This window comes from Mus caroli, unplaced genomic scaffold (genome assembly GCF_978045245.1).
Source record: "Mus caroli unplaced genomic scaffold, Mus_caroli_1 scaffold_17, whole genome shotgun sequence".
Lineage (NCBI taxonomy): Eukaryota > Metazoa > Chordata > Mammalia > Rodentia > Muridae > Mus > Mus caroli.
Window position 1 is genome coordinate 32,812,449 of NW_028227272.1, and position 19,329 is coordinate 32,831,777.

Here is a 19,329-nt window from a genome sequence, read left to right on the forward strand (position 1 = left end):
TGTGTGTGATGTGCACATCTCTATTGTGTGTGTGTGTGTGTGTGTGTGTGTGTGTGTGTGGTCTGTGTGTGATGTGCACATCTCTGTTGTGTGTGTGTGTGTGTGTGTGTGTGGTCTGTGTGTGATGTGCACATCTCTGTTGTGTGTGTGTGTGTGTGTGTGTGTGTGTGTGTGTGTGTGTGGTCTGTGTGTGATGTGCACATCTCTGTTGTGTGTGTGTGTGTGTGTGTGTGTGTGTGTGTGGTCTGTGTGTGATGTGCACATCTCTGTTGTGTGTGTGTGTGTGTGTGTCTGTGTCTGTGTGTGTGTGTCTGTGTGTGGTCTGTGTGTGATGTGCACATCTGTGTTTGCAGGTGCATGGGTAGACAGAAGTACACTGGTTGTCTTCCTCTATCACTTTCCACCTTCTTTTTAAAGATAGTCTTCCACTGAATCTGAAGCTCACTGGAGCTCAAGGGATCCTCCTGTCTCGGATGCCAGGCTCAGCTTTTACATGGGTGCTTAGGGATTTGAACTCGCGTTCACTTGCAATCACGGCAAGCACTCCTGTTGTGTCCGGCCAGATCACAGCCTGGGTTCTAGCCTGGAAAGGCATTTTGGAAACCTGGAAGAAAAGAGGGGCTAGGTGGCAGAGAAGAGACTACACACTCCTACCTACTGAACCATCTCCTCAACTCAGAAGACAAAAAAAAAAAAAAAAAAAAAAAAAAACAACTAACAGTGAAAACATTAATGAATCCAAATAAAATCTGTAACTCAGTTTAAAGCAAACAGAAAGCCCCCAAACACACAAACAATCCCCCATTCAGTGTGCTACAGGAATTGTTCTGGAATAAGCACCCCACACCAATGAAGAGAGGGAGATGAGGGCCTCTGGTGGGCAGAAGCCAGGACAGCCCCTGAAATGCTTCAAACCCAGGTCGTTTGTATTCTCGGTTTTTATCCAAAACCACGAGGTGGGGTGGTCAAGCAAGCTAGGTGTTTACAGAAGCCATCCAGGCAGTCAGTGGGTAGTTTCAGTGACCCATTGTCTCAGCGATTTCTCCAGGTCATAATGTTTCAGGTGACAAGTGAAGTCATACTTGAAAAAACAGACAGATGGGACAAGCAGTGCTTCAAGTCACTAAATACATCAGCATCTAATAATTGGTCTCTTCTACCTTATCCTACACCAAGTGCTTGTTAGAATTCTCTGCCAGCTCTTCCTGGAAGAAAGAGCTCCACCAGTCAACATACCCTTCCTCTACCACACACCTCTTCCCACTAGCAGGGTCTTCACACCCAAGTTACACCACAGTCCTTCCTTTTAGAACTATACACACACACACACACACACACACACACACACACACGTGCCAGGCGTGGTGGCGCACGCCTTTAATCCCAGCACTAGGGGGTAGGGGGTGGGGGTGCAGAGGCAGGCGGATTTCTGAGTTCAAAGCCAGCCTGGTCTACAAAGTGAGTTCCAGGACAGCCAGGGCTACACAGAGAAACCCTGTCTCGAAAAACCAAAAAAAAAAAAAAAAAAAAAAAAAAACAAACAGCAAAAAAAAAAAAAAAAAAAAAAAAACCTTACACACTAAGCCTACAGCGCTCTTACCTGATATTCATGCAGTCTATCTGCCTCAGGTTTTGTTGTTATTTTGTTTTGTTTTGTTTTTTGAAGCTTCATATCTTAAGTTTCATGACTTTTACACCCATTATCATGGTTGTCACCCAACTCTAATATCATCCCAGTGTGCCAAATGACCTCCTTAAAAAAAAAAAAAAATGAGCGTGCCAGGCAGTTGTGTCGCACACCTTTAATCTCAGCACTTGGGAGGCAGAGGCAGGCAGATTTCTGAGTTTGAGGCCAGCCTGGTCTACAGATCGAGTTTCAGGACAGTCAGGGCTACAAAGAGAAACCCTGTCTCCAAAAACCAAAAACCAAACAAAACAACAATAACAAAAGAGTGCACAGGACTGAGTGCTAGTGTAGAACATACCAAAGTACCTTTCATTTTCTTTTGGATCCTACTCTTCAGTGCTTAGAACTCTCTAGCCTCCCTTTCTGAGCATCTGTACTCAAGTTGATCATGGAAGTATTCAGTCATCAGTTTTGTTGTCTCTTCCACATGGGTTCCTGTACCATCAGGAAGAGAGGGAGCCTCACAGCTGGATTCTGTTCTTGCCACAGCAGTAGTTAGAGGACTGTGTTGCACCAGATGATCACAGCTCCATATCAACCCATGTTCCACTCTTACTTTGCTGGTGATGTTTGTGTTCACCCAGATTCCTATGTTGAAATCCTACTCCCAGCTAAGTGACTGAACTAAGCGGTGGCAGACTGGGGATGCAACAGATTTTTGAGGGCAAGGGCTGGACAAGTTACTGCCCTTATATGAGAGACCCCAGAGAGATCCCTGGCCACTTCCCTTATGACATTACCAAGAAATGAGCATTGTATGAACGATGCTCACCAGATAAGCATTCTGCTTGGCCCTTCATCTTGGACTTCCCGGTTTCCAGAGGGGTTATAAATAAATGTCCTTGTTTTAAGATTATGGCTGTTTGTCAATAGGCCTGTAGACTAAGCCAATGTCCCCAAACTACCCAAAGAATCTATTGTATCAAAACTCGTAAAAGGCTGAACAGAAACAAAGCAGTTTCCGACCATTATCCAACCTCATACCTAAGAAGTCTAAATCGTGCCCAGCGGCCTCCTGGGGGTTTATTTATCCTCTGGAGGGATAATTCAACATCTTGACTCTTTCCACTCTGGCCTTTTCTTCATCTCACAGAATCACACTGGCAATTGGCAAAGTGAGATGCCTGGAGTCCCTAACTGAAAGAGAGTCTTCCTGCATCTGCGATCTTTATCTGAGAGTAATAAATCGCAACTGGAAAGTCACCTAGGCGGAAGCTCTGGGTTTACCTGGGGTTCTACCTTCCAGAAACCCAAGCGTCAGACCCGAGTTTCCCAACAGTCATCCAGGGCTGGAGTCACCACGCCAGCTCATTACCCTCTTACATCTGGTCATCACCGGTCTCTTCTGATCTTTCACCCTCAGCACCCCAAATCTCTTTGAAATTTAAGCATGAGTCACTTTTGTCAGTTGTCAAAGACATTCATAGCAAGTGCAGTGGATCGCTCTGATGTCCACAGTATACAAAGCTTTCTACATCTGATGATTGTGGCATAAAGGGCGTAACACAAAACATCGATACTTGGAAAGCATCCTCCGTATTTGTCGCTTTGGGGACAGAGGGTTCCCGAGTAAGGAATGGGATGCCAGCTACACTGGGTCACCTCACACAACCCCTAGACCAAGCCCAGGGAGACACAGGCAGGCCCGGATCCTGGCAGGCGCCAACTCCCAGAGAAGGGACACGCCCGCAGGCGCCCCGGACCCCTTACCTCTCTTGTCCAGCAGCCACATGAACGCGAAGCAGGGCAGGAAGCCTATGGGCCCCCAGAGGACCAAGAGCGCGATGTCCCATCCGGAGAAGCCATAGGCCTGGCGCGCCGAGTTCTGGATGGGGCCCCAGGTGTTCCAGACCAGGCCCTGGGCGAACGCGAGGAGCGAGAAGAGCAGCAGCACCAGCCAGCGGCGCCCGTACACCCTCCCGGGGTTCGGGCCCGCCGCGGGCAGCACGGCCGTCGCCTCCCGGCCCCTGCGCGCAGCCCCCGGCGCAGGCCCGAGCCCCGGCCCCAGCAGCGGCTGCCGCTCCTCCTCCTCGCTGCTCCAACCCGAGCCCATGGCGACGCTGCCCGCCGGCCCTGCCCGACGCGTCCCGGTGGCCGCAGACCAGCCGGGAGCTGACTGGGCGGGTGGAGCGGGAGTCGGAGCCGGAGCTGCTCTAGTCCTGGGCCTCCCGGGCGCGTCTGCTGCGCCTGCGCCGCCCGAGCCCGAGGGGAGGAGGCGAGGCGGGGTCCACCCTGCTCGCCGGGAACCCAGGAATGCCCCGGGGAGAAGCTCGGGACCTTACGAGTGGAAAGGGTGGAAGATCGCGGCAGGCTGGGAGGCTGGAGCGAAGGAGGCTGAGTCAGTCACTCGCGGGTTGCTTGGAGGAAGTGCCCAGGTTTACATCACGTGCCTAATAAACAACTCGCTGACCTCGGGTCACTTATCCCAATGCTGGGTTCTATATTAGGCTTACTTTTGTTTTTATTGGGGTTCTAACTGCAGAAATTATAGAGGGCAGGATACTGAAGTTTAGTAAGGTCTCAGGGTATTGTATCATGAAAACCATTTGGTTTTGTGTCTTACGCATCCAGTGACATTATAAACTAACCAATTTTCCTTCATACATATAGTTTTTCTACCCATTTTGTTTGTCATGCAAACGGGTAAATAATATGGATTGTGTTAAAGTTGGAAGACAGTGACCTAGATCTCTCTCTTGGTATGATGTTAGCCAGACTAAATAAACGGCAAAAGCTGGAGGTTGTGTATCTCTTGACCAGATAGACATTCGTTTGTTCAAATGCACAAATCCAGAACCCTGACAGCTGCCTGTGTCCTTGAAAACTAATCATCTGCTGGCATATCTGGCTCAGCACATGAGTCACAGGGAACGCCTTCAAGGGACACTGCCTGAGAGGTTCGTATTCCCAGGCAGTCACGAAAACCAGCTGGGATGACACTGGTGCCAAGGGAACCAACAAGGTGGAAGAGCAGGCACGCCAGCCCGGGGTCCCCTAAATCGCGAGTCCGACTGAGGGAAAGCGGAGGCGAAGATGGAGGATCCGACTAGAGAAGGAAGAGAAACAGCAGAGACGCTAAGGGTGGAAGAAAGGAGCCACAGCCCAGCCCACGTGCTCGGCGCCTTTCAGCTTCCAGAAAGCAAAACAAACCGGCGCGACCACGCCCAGCGCCGTCACGTGACCGCGGCAGCGCCGGTTCCGGCAGAGGCGGAGGATCCTTCCTGTGTGGAAGCCGCGGATCCCGGTGATCTCTCTCACCTGGCGCTCTCTCCATCCTCGGCGCGATACCATGGCAGCAGGCTGCGAGGGCATCGCGCCCCCGACCCTGGGCGAGAGAACTGTGGGGGAGGAAGGTAGGTGCGAGCCAGGGACGCCGAAGTGCCTCCGAGCGGTGCGGATGCGCGCGGCTCCATCCCATGTCTCGCCCGCGGTGTGTTAGGCCTGGCAGAAAGTGACTTTTTAGAGCATGTGGCTTCTTAAGGTCGTGCCGATCAGTCTTCTGATCTATCGGGACAAGTACCACAGTGGAGTAAGAAGTTCCTCTGAGGACTCCAGGATCGCTGGCCTCTGAGGGAATTTTGTGGTGATTCTCATGTCTCTGCCTTTCATCTTCCATGATAAAGTGCTGGGATTCCAGGTGTATGCGACCATAACTTTTTATGGAGGTCTTTGGGGAGTTCTCCAGACTTGTGCACCAGGGATTTTTACTCGACAGTCCATCTCCCCTGTCCCAAATCACTCTCTCATTTTTTTAAAAAACCAATTTATCTTCCTGATAATGTATCCTATTTTATGCCTCTCTTATCCACCATTCAACAGCAAAAGTGACACTTCTTCACGTAAGATTCTTTAATAATTTGTATTGGACTTAGAACCTACACTAAAATCCAAGCTCCAAAAACCATGACCTACACAAAAATTTAATTTGGGGTCTGTTGTGTTTTATAAAAATAAGGAGAATATGTTTGGTGGATGTGTAGTCAGGTGTTGGGGAAGGGGGTGCCTCCGCGGGCCCATGCTGAGGTATCCCTTCCCCTTGAGGGACCAGCCACACAAAGGTGTAGTTTAGAATAAAGTTTCTTCAGGGTATGGGAGGGGAGTTGAGGGAGTAGAGACAGAAAGGCAGAGAGAGAGAAGTGGAGTAGAGGCCGGCCATGAGCACGTGGAGGGGGGAGGGGAATGGAGAAAGGTTAAGGAGCAAGGTCAAGAGAGCAAGAGAAAGAGGAGGGGCAATCAGCCCCTTTTACCATGAGTCAGATACCTGGCAGTTGCCAGGTAACTGTGGGGCGGAGCCTGGAGAAAATGCCCACTGGGTCTGTTGATGTCTCTAAGCATCTCTTCTATTTGTACATTCTTAAACGTTTTTAATTAGCCGTAAAATTACGTACGTTCTTTACATACGTAAAATTCGTACGTTCTTGACTGGTCGATTCCCTTTCCATCATACTTGTACCCATCTTGCAGGTTCCAAATATCTCTAACCTTGCATATTCTACTAGATGGTAAGCGCTTTGTGGAAATAACCTGTAGTGGTTTGAATAAAAACGACCCCATAGGCTCATCTACTTAAATGTTTGGTCCCCAGTTGGTGGAACTCTGGGAAGGATTAGAAAATGGCCTTGCTGGAGGTGTGTCACTAGGGGTAGGCTTTGAGGTTTCAAAAGCCTGTGCCATTCTCAGCGCTCTCCACTGCCTGCTTGTGGACCAAAATGTAAGTTTTCATCTATTGCTACAACTTCATGCTTGCCTGACTACTGCTATGCTCCCTGCAGTGATGGATCATGGATGCTAACTGTCTTAGAGTTATCATTTCTGTGAAGAGACACCATGACCAAGGTAACTTTAATAAAAGAAAACATTTGGGACTGGCTTACAGTTTCAAAGGTTCAGACCATTATCATCATGGTAGGAAGTATGGCAGCCTTTAAGCAGGCATGGTGCTGGAGGAGCTGAGAGTTCTACAACTTGATCCGGAAGAGAGTCAGGAAGAGACTCTCTTCCACACTGGGCAGGACTTTGAACCCTAGAAGATTTCAAAGCCTGCCTACACAGTGACACACTTCCTCCAACAAGGCCGTATCAGGTAAACTCTTGCTTCATAAGTTGCCTTGGTAATGGCATCCTTACAAAACTAAGACCGAAGTTGGTACTAGGGAAGGGTATTTCTGTGACAGACCTGACCACACTAGTTTTGGGGGAATGTAGAAGACTTTGGGACTTTGTGTGTCTAATCGTGGTGTTAGGAAAGTAATAAGACATTTCATTTACCAGTGTGTGTCCAGTAGCACATAACAGTATCAGGTATGTGATAAGTATGCTGAGTGAATGAATAAGGGGTCCCAGCCAGGTAAGGTATTGCTTACTTGTACCCCATAACATAAGAGAGTGGATGAGGAACTCAAGGTCGTTTTTGGCTACATAGCAAGTTTGAGGCCAGCCTGGACACAAACCCCCTCTCAAAGAAAATGAAAAAGGAGCCAGTGAGATAGTGGGTAAAGTGCTTACCCTGCGTGGCTGGCAACCTGAGTTTGAACACCCAACCCATAGTGGGTTGACCTAAGGCTGCCTCTATTCTGATACTAAGTGCTGGCTAAATGGAGTCAGCACATAGACCCAGATGCCTGCAGCCAATAGCTGGGGAGAAGAGAGGTAGGCGGGGCTTAGGTGTCCTAGGCTAGAGACCATGAGGAGGAGCAGGAAGGGAGGGAGATACCAAGGGTTTGCTGAGTCATAAAACAGCCATGTGGACTGGCCAATTGGAGCTAGTAGCAGCCCAGATGAAACATAGTAGTATTGCGGTTATGGATAGAAAGTGGATTCTAACAGCGTGGAAGGTAGGCAGTTGCTCAGACAGTGTGGTAGGTGATGCATATGAAAAATATAAAGGCGGGCTGGAGAGATGGCTCAGTGGTTAAGAGCACTGATTGTTCTTCCAAAGGTTCAATTCCCAACAACCACATGGTTACTCACAACCATCTGTAATGAGATCTGATGTCCTCTTCTGGTGTGTCTGAAGACAGCTCTGGTGTACTCATAAATAAAATAAATCTTTTTAAAAATATGTGAAGGCTGTGTGTGTGTCTTTTATTTGGGAACATAAATGGTCAAAGGCGGGTAGGAACCCCTGTGCTGGGATTTTTTTAAAATATTTTTTACGACACCCATGTAAAAAAAGGTTAGAAGAGTCTTGATACTATGTTGATACTGACCTCACAGCTCACATGTGTTCTAATAATTTTTAAATTTAAAATTAAAAACACTGTCCCAGGCCTAGGGGTGAGTAAGAGGAGGAGGAGAGCGTAGTCCAGGGAGTGGGAGAGTCGGCGTGAGGAGTGCTGAGAGAGGGGTACCCAGGTTTGATTGTGGGGGTGATAGGATCAGATATAAGTTTAGGACGATCACTCTGGATGAAGATGCAGGATAGATTAGAGGGCGTTGACAATCCCCCTGGGCCTCAGTTTCCATTTTTATGTAATGCACAATTATTGTGAAATTTAAGAATACATGTAGCCAACCTAGCCTTAGTGTCTGGCAGGAATTAGATATCTAAGAATGATGGTCATTTTCTATTGCTAGCAGCCAGTGCTGGGACTTGGGAGTGTCGGCCAGCAGTGTAGTGGTTGTCTTGTTTATTGAAGGCCTTAGGTCCAATTCCCAACACCACAAACGGGGAAAGAAAGTGCTGGCTCCCATTACTGACTGATGTGAGGAAAAAGCTGGGAGGTGTTTCTTTTCCAGCCTGAAAAACAAGGTATAAATGCAGGGTTTTGAGTATAATGGGACCTGTTTGATTAAGCCCATTTGCACTTGACTCAGGGTCCTATAGTGCTGGACACTCTACAGAAACCAGAAGTTAGCCTTGGACTGTGACTCTGAGTTTGTTGTCTCATGCCAATGAAGATTAAAGAGACAAACTTTTCAGGGGGTGCAAAGTAGAAGCAAGCTTTATTTAAAAAAAAAATACAGAAAAATGAGAAATTGGAGAACAGCGAGAATGGGAGGGGTTTTGTAGAGAGGAAAGCTGTTGAGTCCCCTTGTCTAGGGGTTTTTATAGGGTCATGGCATAGTTGGACAAAGGAATCTCTATTGAGATTTGGGTTCTGAGACTATCGTGGGCTGAGCCAGTGGAAAGCCTACACGAGTGCATGCCTTCCTGGCCTACCCAGAGAGACGATCATGCACTGTCCACTCGGGTGATTGAAGCCCCTTCTGTCGCCTTTGCTTTTGGCTTTGTTAGTGACCAGCCTTGACTGCCAGCTGTTACTATCTTCTGATATTGTAGGTGTGTTAAATGCTGTTAATTCTGTATTCTAAGCTCTCTCTGTTCTCATAGGTACCAAGAAATAGTTGCATTTGTTCTTAGCTAACCCCCTGTTTATGGAATGGTCTGGGGTCCCTTTGCTGAAACAGTTGGGGCTTCTTGTTAGAAGACAACCTCACTTAATTAGTCTGTTACAATTAGCTGCACTAGAAGCAAGAATATAAGAAAGGACCAGCACACCATAGTTTGACTGTCCCATAGCCAGGCCCTCTTTGTCTTCCTCAACCCTTTAGACCCTTAGACCATGCCACATTAACCTTTAGTGTTTCCTTTAACCCAAGCCTTTGCTCTCCCTGCAGCATACGTAGAGGCTCGTCTCTCTTGCCGCTTCCTTACAGAGCATTAGAGATATTAAGGCTGTTAGGAGCAGGGTTGGGTTTCATCTGAATAGATGGCATTTAAGTGTGACAATGGTATGTTACAGAACATATCAAACATACAGCTGAGCAAAGGGGTATTTATTTTGTAGCGTTTACATCCCATCAAGTCCATTCTTTTAAAATGCATAGAGCAGTGGTTTTTAGAATGTCCCCAAAGCTGTCCAGCCATTTGAATACCATTGCCAGTTACTCCCTGTCTCCCTTTTGCTCTAGCTCTGGGGAACCTGTCATCCCCATCTCTGTAGATCTGCCTATTCTGGACATTGCCTTTAAATGGAGTCATCCAGTATGTGTGGTGTCTAATGTCACTCCCTTAACAGGTTTAAGGTGTCATACACGCTGGTGCATGCATGCATGTCGACCTACCACATTTTGTTTATCCACTCATCAACTAGTAGATATTGGAATTATTTCTACTTCTAACTAATGTTACTGACCAACAGTACACCTATGAGCATTTGTGTGTGTGTGTGTGTGCATGTTTGTATGTATGTGAACATGCTTTTAGGTTTCATAGATGTATATATCTAAAAGTAGAATTGCTTTGAGAAAAATCATTGGTTCTTAATTTAAAGTTAGAAGTGGAAGAAAAAAAAAACAAAACATGGAAATGTGGACCTGCTTCACGGAGTAAAGCCTGTACACACATTTCTGCAGGTAGCCTTCAATTTCATATTAAAGAACCTTCGAATTCTCTCTTTAGACCTTTTAAACTGTCACCTTCTCCAGAACCATTAATTGCGGATGGCACACACTTATTATACAGTACGAAAAATCCTTCTGTAAGAGACAGCTTTGTCTTCAGTTAGACAAGGCAAGAGGGAACAAAAGGGTTTTTTTTACAAATGCACATATTACAAGGGTGCAAGGAGAAAAGCAAAGGTGTTTAGTATGAAGATGGATGCGGTGGGAGCCCTAGAAAGTTTATTCTTTTAGAAAACTTAACCACTATTTTTGTTATCAGGAAACATGTTATAGACATTATAAACATAGAGTGTACAGTGCATCAGAAGACAACCTTACCTTAAAATCTTACCCCAAAACCGCTTTGAATGTTACCACCTTGGAAGAAAGGATGTAGGTTTGTTTTGATGGGAGAGGTTATAGTAGAAGATACACTCACAAGGCCGGATGAAGTTAGTTGTGATACTATTCATTTACACACCCAGGGCTTTGGGAACCACCTGAGCCAGCTAGTTTATGTCAGCTTGGCACAGCTACAGACACCTGAAAGGAGGGGACCTGGACTGAGAAAATGCCTTCTGAAGATCCTACTGTAAGGCATTTTCTTAATCAGTGATTGAGGAGGGAGGGCAGCCCATTGTGGGTGATACCATCCCTCAGCTGGTGGTCCTGAGTTCTACAAGAAAGCAGGCTGAGCAATACCTGGGGAACAAGACAGTAAATACGCCCCCATGACCTGTGCATCAGCTCCTGCCTCCAGGTTCCTGCCCTGTTTGAGTTCCTGTCCTGACTTCCTTCAGTGATCAACTGTGATGTGGAAGTGTAAGCCAAATTAAACCCTTTACTTTTCAACACGCTATTTATTGGTCATGGGGTTTCATCTCAGCAGTAGTAACCCCAGCTAAGATATACTGCAGATCAGACTGATCGTGCTTCTTGGAGTCATTTCTTGAAGTTTAGTACAGTTTGGACATGGGGGTAAGTGGAAGAGATGTTGAAGTGGAAGTGAGAAGACCAAAGCCCCCAAAGTCTGCAGAGTAGAGGGCTGGGAACTGCAGAGACTCATTTTTGGGAGTGGAGGTGGTGACGGATGCAAGAGAGAAGGAGGAAACTGTCCGAGAAAGCAGAGTGAAAGCATAAATGTTGACGTGGCTGGGAGGGGAGTCATGGGGTTTAGGCTTCTCAGAAAAAAAATGAGGATGTGGAGAAGGTCTAGGGGTACTGAGAGTAACATTTAGAAGGGTTACTCGAAGGTTGGGGATACTTAGAACACAGCTGACTGGGTGAGGTGGCCCAGTGCAGCAGAGGCCACTGAGGTAGCAAGAAACTGGAACTGATCCTTGTTTCTGGTTATGCTCGATAGAGCGATAATCAGATGGTTTCTAAACCTGACTGCTTTCAACACCTCCTGCAGGCATCAGAGTGGCCTCTGCCTCTCAGCTGCTACAATAGTGCAGTTAGAAGCACGGGAGCCTTCTGGGGTCTGACTATTGACCGTCTTTAATTTAAAATAAAAAGCAAGGCAAATAACTAGTTTACTTTTAGTTGTAGGAAATGTACTCAGAGGCATCTGGAGGCAGATCAAAATATTTTGGGGGAGATTTTGAAGATACTATGAAGCATTTGGAAAGAGCATTAGTATTTGAGATTCCATTCTTTCTAGTGTGTCAGTCTGATTTAAAATGCAGATTTGCGCCTGGTGTGGTGGCACAAGCCTTAAAACCCAGCACTTGGGAGGCAGAGGCAGGTGGATTTCTGAGTTCCAGATCAGCCTGGTCTACAAAGTGAGTTCCTGGACAGCAGGGCAACACAGAGAAACCCTGTCTCAAAAAACAAAAGAAAAAAAAAAGCAGATTTACACCGGGCAGTGGTGGCACACGCCTTTAATCCCAGACAGAGGCAGGCAGATTTCTGAGTTCAAGGACAGCCAGGACTACACAGAGAAACCCTGTTTGAAAAATACAAAAACAAAAAGCAGATTTACTTTGCCTGATTAAAACCAGTATTTTTATTTTATTTTTAATTTTGCACACTCCATATTCCATTCCCTGCCCCCCCCCCATCCACTCTGCATCTGTTTCTCATCCCACAGCTCCTCCCCACCCCGCCCCGCCCCGTCTCCACGTGGATGCCCCCACACCCCTACCCTACCTGACCTCTAAACTCCCTGGGGCCTCCAGTCTCTTGAGGAAAACCAGTATTATTTTTTAATTTTTGAGTTTGAGTTTTTTAGGCTCATGTATGTGTGTGCAACGTATACATATGCTTGTTCACATCTGTGTGGGCATACAAGTGTGTGCATGCTGGCATGTAGGTGTAAGTCTGAGATGCTGGCTTCCCTCCATGAATCTCTATGTATTGAGGCAGTCTCTCGTTGAACCCAGAGCTTGCTGTACGAGCTAGTCGGTTTAGCCTGTTAACTAGGATTCCCTGTCTCTGTAGCTCTGGGCTGGGATACCTTATGTGGCTTCTAGGGATCTGAACTCTGGTCCTCACACTTGTCTGGCAAGCACTTAACCTGCCGAGCCATCTCCCTAGCGTTTATGTGCCAGTTTTTTGGTTTTGTTTGTTTGTTTGGTTGGTTGGTTTTTCGAGACAGGGTTTCTCTGTATAGCCCTGGCTGTCCTGGAAATCACTTTGTAGACCAGGTTGGCCTGGAACTCAGAAATCCTCCTGCCTCTGCCTCCCGAGTGCTGGGATTAAAGGCGTACGCCACCACGCCCGGTTTATGTGCCAGTTTTTGAGACAGCGACAAAGTGTCTGGGTCAGCTGGGGAAAAGTTCTAAGTTCCATTGGAGGAATCTAAAAGGCTTGCGTCTGAATCCTCTATTCGCCCCAAGCTTGGCAGTGACGTGGTTAAGTTGTAACTGCCTCAACATTAAAATGTGGTGTTTCTTCAGTAGCAAAAGATCACTAAATCCTTGAAATTCCCAAGATCTTTGTTGTTGTCCTGGCTGACTTGGAACTTCACTGGTGGACTGGAATTTACAGAGATCTGCTTGCGTTTGGCTCCTGAGTGCCGGGATTAAAGGCGTACACCTTCATACCTAGCTACCTGTTGAACATTTTACTCAAGCATTATATTACCTTTTCAGGAGAACTTTCTTAGTTTGTATTGACATTTCAAAGTAATACAGCATTTTGTTTGCCCAAGGACTCAGAGGTCTCCTAGTCATTCCATGTTAGCCCCCTGAGTGCTGGGATTACAAGCGAGTGTCTACAGTGCACAGCCCTAACTCGCCGTTTTGTTAGGTGTAATTCTATCAGGTTTTTAGACCTGGCTTAAATGACACTAGCGTTTTGTCCTGATAACTCTTGTTCTGATGGCTTTTAAGTTTCACACGTGTGTAATACCTGTCAGATGGAAGAGGCTTCTGTACATGTATGTAGTTCAGAACCCCCCCCCCCCCCCATGCCAGGGTTTTGTTGTTGTCGCCTTGCTTTGTTTTGTTTAAATCCTGTTGTGTTGCTCTGGGGATTTCTATATTGAAACTTTTATGACAGCTTGCTTCTGCACGAGTTTTATTTATAATTTTTTCATTTGTATTTTCTAATGTGAGAGACAAATTTTTAATTTAAAGGAACTTGGTTATATTTTATCAGTATTTGGAGAGTCTTCTGAAAATCTAGTAAAATGTTCTTTATTCTCATCTTATTCTTTTTGTTTTTTTCGAGACAGGGTTTCTCTGTGTAGCCCTGGCTGTCCTGGAACTCACTCTGTAGACCAGGCTGGCCTCGAACTCAGAAATCTGCCTGCCTCTGCCTCCCAAGTGCTGGGATTAAATGCATGCGCCACCACACCTGGCCCCCCATCTTATTCTTAATTTTAGCTACAAATCCAAATCAGATACTAATCACTAAAGCCAGATCACTAGGAAATTCAGAGAAACTGGGTTTCAAAGTAACTTATGTTTTGCATGAAGGCTTGTTTTTTGTTTTTGTTTTTTTAAGATTACTGAAAATGGCAGGTCACTCTTTTATGTTCCAACTGTTCCTAAAGAATTAATAATAGTAACCAGACTGCAACATATAGACTAGACATGCTGGCTTTATTTCTTTTCTTTGTTGTTGTTTTAATGGCTGTGCTGTGTTTGAAGGGAGAATAGATGATTGTGTAACATCTGGATCAGTAATCTGCCGTTTCTTCCCAGCAGTTTCTAAGCCATCTAATTAGAAGTCCCTGCTTGCAAGTTTGGACCTAAATACATTTAATCTTTAAAGGCTGCTGAGGGTACTTCAGAATCTTTATAGCTCTTTGCACGTATTCCTGGCATGTAATGACTGGGTGTAGCCCCAGGCTATTTAATTAATAGGACTTGGTCTTACATCCTTCTCTTAAGGAAATCTTGAGACTTAAACTTGCTAGTTTAATGGCCCAGTTCATTGTTGATTAAACTACCAGAAGCCAAATGAGTTTTATCTCACAACCGATTGTTTATTTCACTGTGGGCCGGAAATTCTGTGATATATGTAGTTTTCTATTATAGTAACCATCTGATTGCTTTTCTTCTTCTTTTTTATGGTTTTCAAGACAGGGTTTCTCTGTGTAGCCTTGGCTGTCCTGGAACTCACTCTGTAGACCAGGCTAGCCTCGAACTCAGAAATCCACCTTTCTCTGCCTGGTTTTTTGTTTTTGTTTTTCTTTTTTCTTTTTTTTTTTTTTTTCCACACAATTAGTAGCACTTTTCATTTACTTGGCAAAAGTTTGTTCCATGTACCAGTCACTAGACCAGCTGCTTTCTCAGCAAAGTTTGGTTTGAGTGGAGTTTCTTTACATCATCTCTGGGGTGTCCAAGATTTTTGTGAGGGGGCATTCAAAACTGTGATTTGTTGGCTCTGGTCTGAGAGAAGGAGCGTAAGTCAGTCCCTACCCTGGAAGCGCCAATACATCTGATTGCCTTTGCCTGTCAACAGTCTAGAAGCGGGATGGTCAAAGGTTGAATGCTTTGCCACACTAGAACTGAGAAATGGTAAGTCCAATCAGAGTAGCCAGGATTTATCAGGTCCAAGCCACAGAGCACTACAAAGGGAGAGGAAGGATGCCCCTCGGTGTCCTCCAGTTATGAACTATTAATAACAATGGAGTCTTGACTATAAAGGCTTATTGTCATAAAAATAGAAGTTTGCTGAAGTAACACGAAGGTGATTATCTTGCACTCTTTAGCAAACCTAAATCACAGGAATGGAAAGCAAAAAGGGTCATTCTCTCTCCCTCTCACTGCCACCTTTCTCCCTCTGTCCCTCCTTTGGTCCCTCTCTCCCTCCCTCCCTCCCTCAGTCCCTCCCTCCTGTCTCTCAAGTTTTCAGCCGAGGTTCAGGCAGGTCCCACAGTTTTCATTCTCTGGATTGTTCTGTGTAAAGTACGACAGGCTTGCAGTCAGGCCTGACTAGCTTATTTGCCATTGGCTAGTTCATTTACATCTGAGTTTCCTTAGTATCCTCTGACAGGGAAAATAAAATACCTTCCCTGCATTTTATGGGCTTCTTAGAAGAGCGGACACTGTACATGTGTGGTATTGTGTTGATGGTGTTTAGAGTCACCCTCTGTATCTTCCCAGCAACACAAAGGGCTGCACATGACTTCTCTTTATGGCGGAGACCTCCATCAGCCTTTGGGCCGCACCTTCCAGCCCACATCTGTGATTGAAATGGCCTTTGCTATTGTTAGTGTTGCTCCAACTCTGCCTTCTCTGCCTTCCTCATTGACACCTTCTATTGTTGAGAACACCACCTTCCTCACTTGGCTTTGTAATGACTGAGTGAGTCAGTTCAACCCCACTCTCCCGAATCAGCTCACGTTTCTGTGTTTTTCTACGTTTTTATTTTTAGTATATGCAATATGTCATGTGGTTAATTTGGTAAATATTTTGTGGATTTAGTTAATTTGTGTGTGTTTGTATGCTATTATATATATGCTTATAGATTAAGTATATGATTTGTTAGAGTGATTTCTATAGTATAACTTATTGAGTTACTGAGATATGGATGTTTCTTTGAGGCTTTGGCTTCATTTCCCCAATTATTTCCCAAGCACAGTTGTAATTTACATGTATGAGCATAGAGTATACGTTTATTGTGTCTTTATTGTTGTTGCTGCTTGAGAACGGTCTCACTGTGCAACCTTGGACAGCCTGGAACTCGGAGATCCACCCACATGCCTCCTGAGTGATTGGGCCTCCCTTTCTGAATGCTGAGCACTGATCCCAGGGTCTGCCACATGCACGACAAACGGTTGGCCCTTACAGACACCTAGCTCTCTTATCTGTTTTTTATTGTGAGGATGAAAACGTGCCACTTTGACATAGTGATTATTTGGGGTTAAAGGCATTTGAAAAACAGCAGGTATAAGAAAAGTCTTTGACTTTTCTTTCTCTTTCTAAAATCAGGAAGTCAGACTCCCCCTGGAAAGGTGTCTTCCTGTACCAAGGGAAGGAAAGGAAAAGGAAGGCGTGCTTCCAACCAGAGACTTCGGTCAACGCCAAGGAAGCTGGCCAAGCAATGCTTTTGTCCCTCTTGTGTTCAGTGACTTCTCGAGCCATACTCCTTTATCTAGTCATGCTTCACAGCTCACTTCCGACCTGCCTGCTATAAGCATTGCACTCTTAAGTCCTGTGGATCTTCATTTTTCCTCAGGGCTCCTAGGCACACGCAAAAGTTACTATATAAAATCTGAGTGCACTCAGGTTAACTTACCTTGTGTCATTTCTAACCAGAGACCTATAGGGTGAAAGAGAAATTTCACATTTTTGACAGTCTACCAAAACTTTAAAAGCATATTATTATTGTTGTTGTTGTTGTTGTTGTTAAGGTGGTTGTGTGGGGGTGTATATACACAAATGTGTAGAGACCAAAGGAGGATGTGTCTTGCTTGCTGTTTCTTTGCTTTGGTACTTTAAGACAAATAAGTGAGACAGCTCACTGATTCTGGACCTAGGCTACCACACATGTGCACAAATGGCCAAACCTAGCTTTTTACCTGGGTGCTGGGATGTGTGCTCAGGCCCTCATGCTGATTAAGCAGGCACTCTTACTCCCTGAGCCGTCTCTCCAGCACTTTAAAAATAGACCCTTTTTAAAGCATGTGACTCATCCATGCTCACACAGGGACTCCAGGCACTCTGATTTGACGCATTAAAGTCCTTGTACTAAACACTCATAGGGAAGCCAGGATTAAGACTTTTTGTCACAAGCAGCTGCGTGAGGGACCTTTTGCTCTAGTCAGAGAAAATCATAAGTAGGCAAGGAGCTGAATGCAGTACCCCCTTAGTCTTGGCCGGCCTAGATTCTAGAGGCTGTGGGCCGAGCTTTTGAATGTAGCGTCATGTCGATCTAGGCTCTGAAATCCTCAGAGCCTACTGATCTGCGCTTCCAAAGCCCGAGATTTGTGCTGTAGACCTTGAGAAGTAGGGGCTCACAGCTCCTGGGCAACTCACTAGAACACTGCAGCCTCCTTTAAGCTGCAGGCTGAGTTGAGGGCTTATGGCATTGGGGGGCTTGAAGACTTACAACCTCAGAGCCACTCTCTAGTCACCTGGCCTCAGCTGTGACTGGATGCCTTAGAGCTAAACCCCATGTTTCATCTGCTCATAGTGTTGACCGCTCGTGTCACTGGTCACCAAAATACCATTTAGAAGAGACTTTGACTGAGACCTGATGTTGCAGCTGGAAAGGAACTATCTTTATTCAGGAGGGACACTTTTCAGACTGACCTGCAAGACTGAAACTAGCCTGCTGAAGTTTGTACAAGATGGGGCTGGGGAGATAGCTCAGTGGTTAAAGGGTTTCCTGTGCAGGCATAAAAATGGGAGTTCACATGTTCAGAACACGTGTGTGTAAAGTTATCAACAAAAAGAAATGAAAACAAAACAGAAATAGCCAACTGAAGAAAGACAGAAATGTATTTCTGGTCCCACCCAGCTTGCCCACCATTCCTCCAAACACCCGCATGGATCTCATCCCGTGCAAAGGTCAAGAAGGTTCTTAGGTGCACCTGCTGAGGGCTGTGAGCCTGTTCACATCACCAAGGGCTTAGAGACAGATTTCAGGGTGTGGGCACAGTTTGCTTTTTCTTTAAAAATGAGCCTTACAAGAGGATCTCTGTGACCTTAGTCCAGGACTGAGGACTATGTAGAGAGACCCTGTCTTAAAAAAAAAAAAAAAGAAAAAAAAAAAAAAGAAAAAGAAAAGGAATACCGAGAGCCTTACATTGGGACAGACACACATTACCCAAGTTCTGTGAGCCCTTCCTAAGTCCTCTTTTTATTAACCTGGAAGGTTGGGTGACAAAGGAATTGAGATTCTTCATGAAAAATTTTGAGAATCATAGGTAGATGTCTGAGTATCAGAGTCAATGTGGAAAGCTTTCTAACTTCCCATACTAGTATGTCTTTCACTAGAAATTCCCCTGCTAGAACAGTAGCTCTTTGGTAGAATGATTATCCACATGTAAAAGGCCCTGGGAAGGAGCAAGACAGAGAGATGAAAGGAGAGAGGGAAAGAGATAGACCTAGGAAGGTAGATAGGGAGGGAGGGAGGGAGAGAGAGAGACAGAGAGGATGATAAGTAGATAGTGTGCTGGCTAGTCTATGTCAACTTGACACACATACTAAGCTTATCTGATAGAAGGAAACCTAAATTGAGAAACATACCTCCCTAAGATCCAGCTCAGCTGTAAGCCATTTCTTAATTAGTGATTGATGGAAGAGGGCCCAGCCCATTGTGTGTGGTGCCATCCCTTGACTGGTGGTCCCGGGTTATATAAGGAAGCAGGCTAAGTAAGCCATAATGAGCAAGCCAGTAAGCAGCATCCTTCCATTGCCCAGTTTGAGTTCCTGTCCTGACTTCCTTCAGTGATGGACAGTGCTGTAAAAGTGTAAGCCAAATTAACCCAGCAATAGTAACCCTAACTAAGATAGACAGATTGCCAGAATAACTGGCTGGCTGACTGACTGGCAGACAGACAGATGGAGAGGGAAGATAGAATAAATGAAGCAGTAGTACACTGTTCTTTCCAAAGTTAAATTTCTTTAATTTTGAGATAAAGTCTCACATAGCCCAGGCTGGCTTCAAATACTCTATGTACCCAAGAATGGCCTTGAACTTGCTTCTTCTTCTAGAGTGCTAGGATTATAATCGTGCTACCATATGTTTGGGGGTGGGGGATAAATAGAATGAAATGTGAATCAGGCACTGTTGTAGTTGGGCTATATCTACCACTCAGACTCTGAAATCTGAGCACTCAGAACATCATAGTTTGG

The 19,329-nt window shown here is 45.6% G+C and overlaps 2 protein-coding genes across 2 annotated transcripts in view; one reads left to right on the top strand and one right to left on the bottom strand.

Annotated features, from left to right (window-relative positions):
* Slc49a4 (solute carrier family 49 member 4) overlaps positions 1-4,060 on the bottom strand; it is a 77,131-nt gene extending 73,071 nt beyond the window's left edge. Inside the window, exon 1 of the mRNA XM_021184805.3 lies at positions 3,398-4,060. Within this exon, the coding sequence (XP_021040464.1) occupies positions 3,398-3,740 (343 nt within the window). The 5' untranslated portion in view covers positions 3,741-4,060. The remainder of the gene's footprint in view (positions 1-3,397) is intronic.
* Positions 4,061-4,885: 825 nt separating this feature from the next.
* The window catches only part of Hspbap1 (HSPB1 associated protein 1), a 54,060-nt gene continuing 39,616 nt past the window's right edge, over positions 4,886-19,329 (top strand). Inside the window, exon 1 of the mRNA XM_021185006.2 lies at positions 4,886-5,040. Within this exon, the coding sequence (XP_021040665.1) occupies positions 4,977-5,040 (64 nt within the window). The 5' untranslated portion in view covers positions 4,886-4,976. The remainder of the gene's footprint in view (positions 5,041-19,329) is intronic.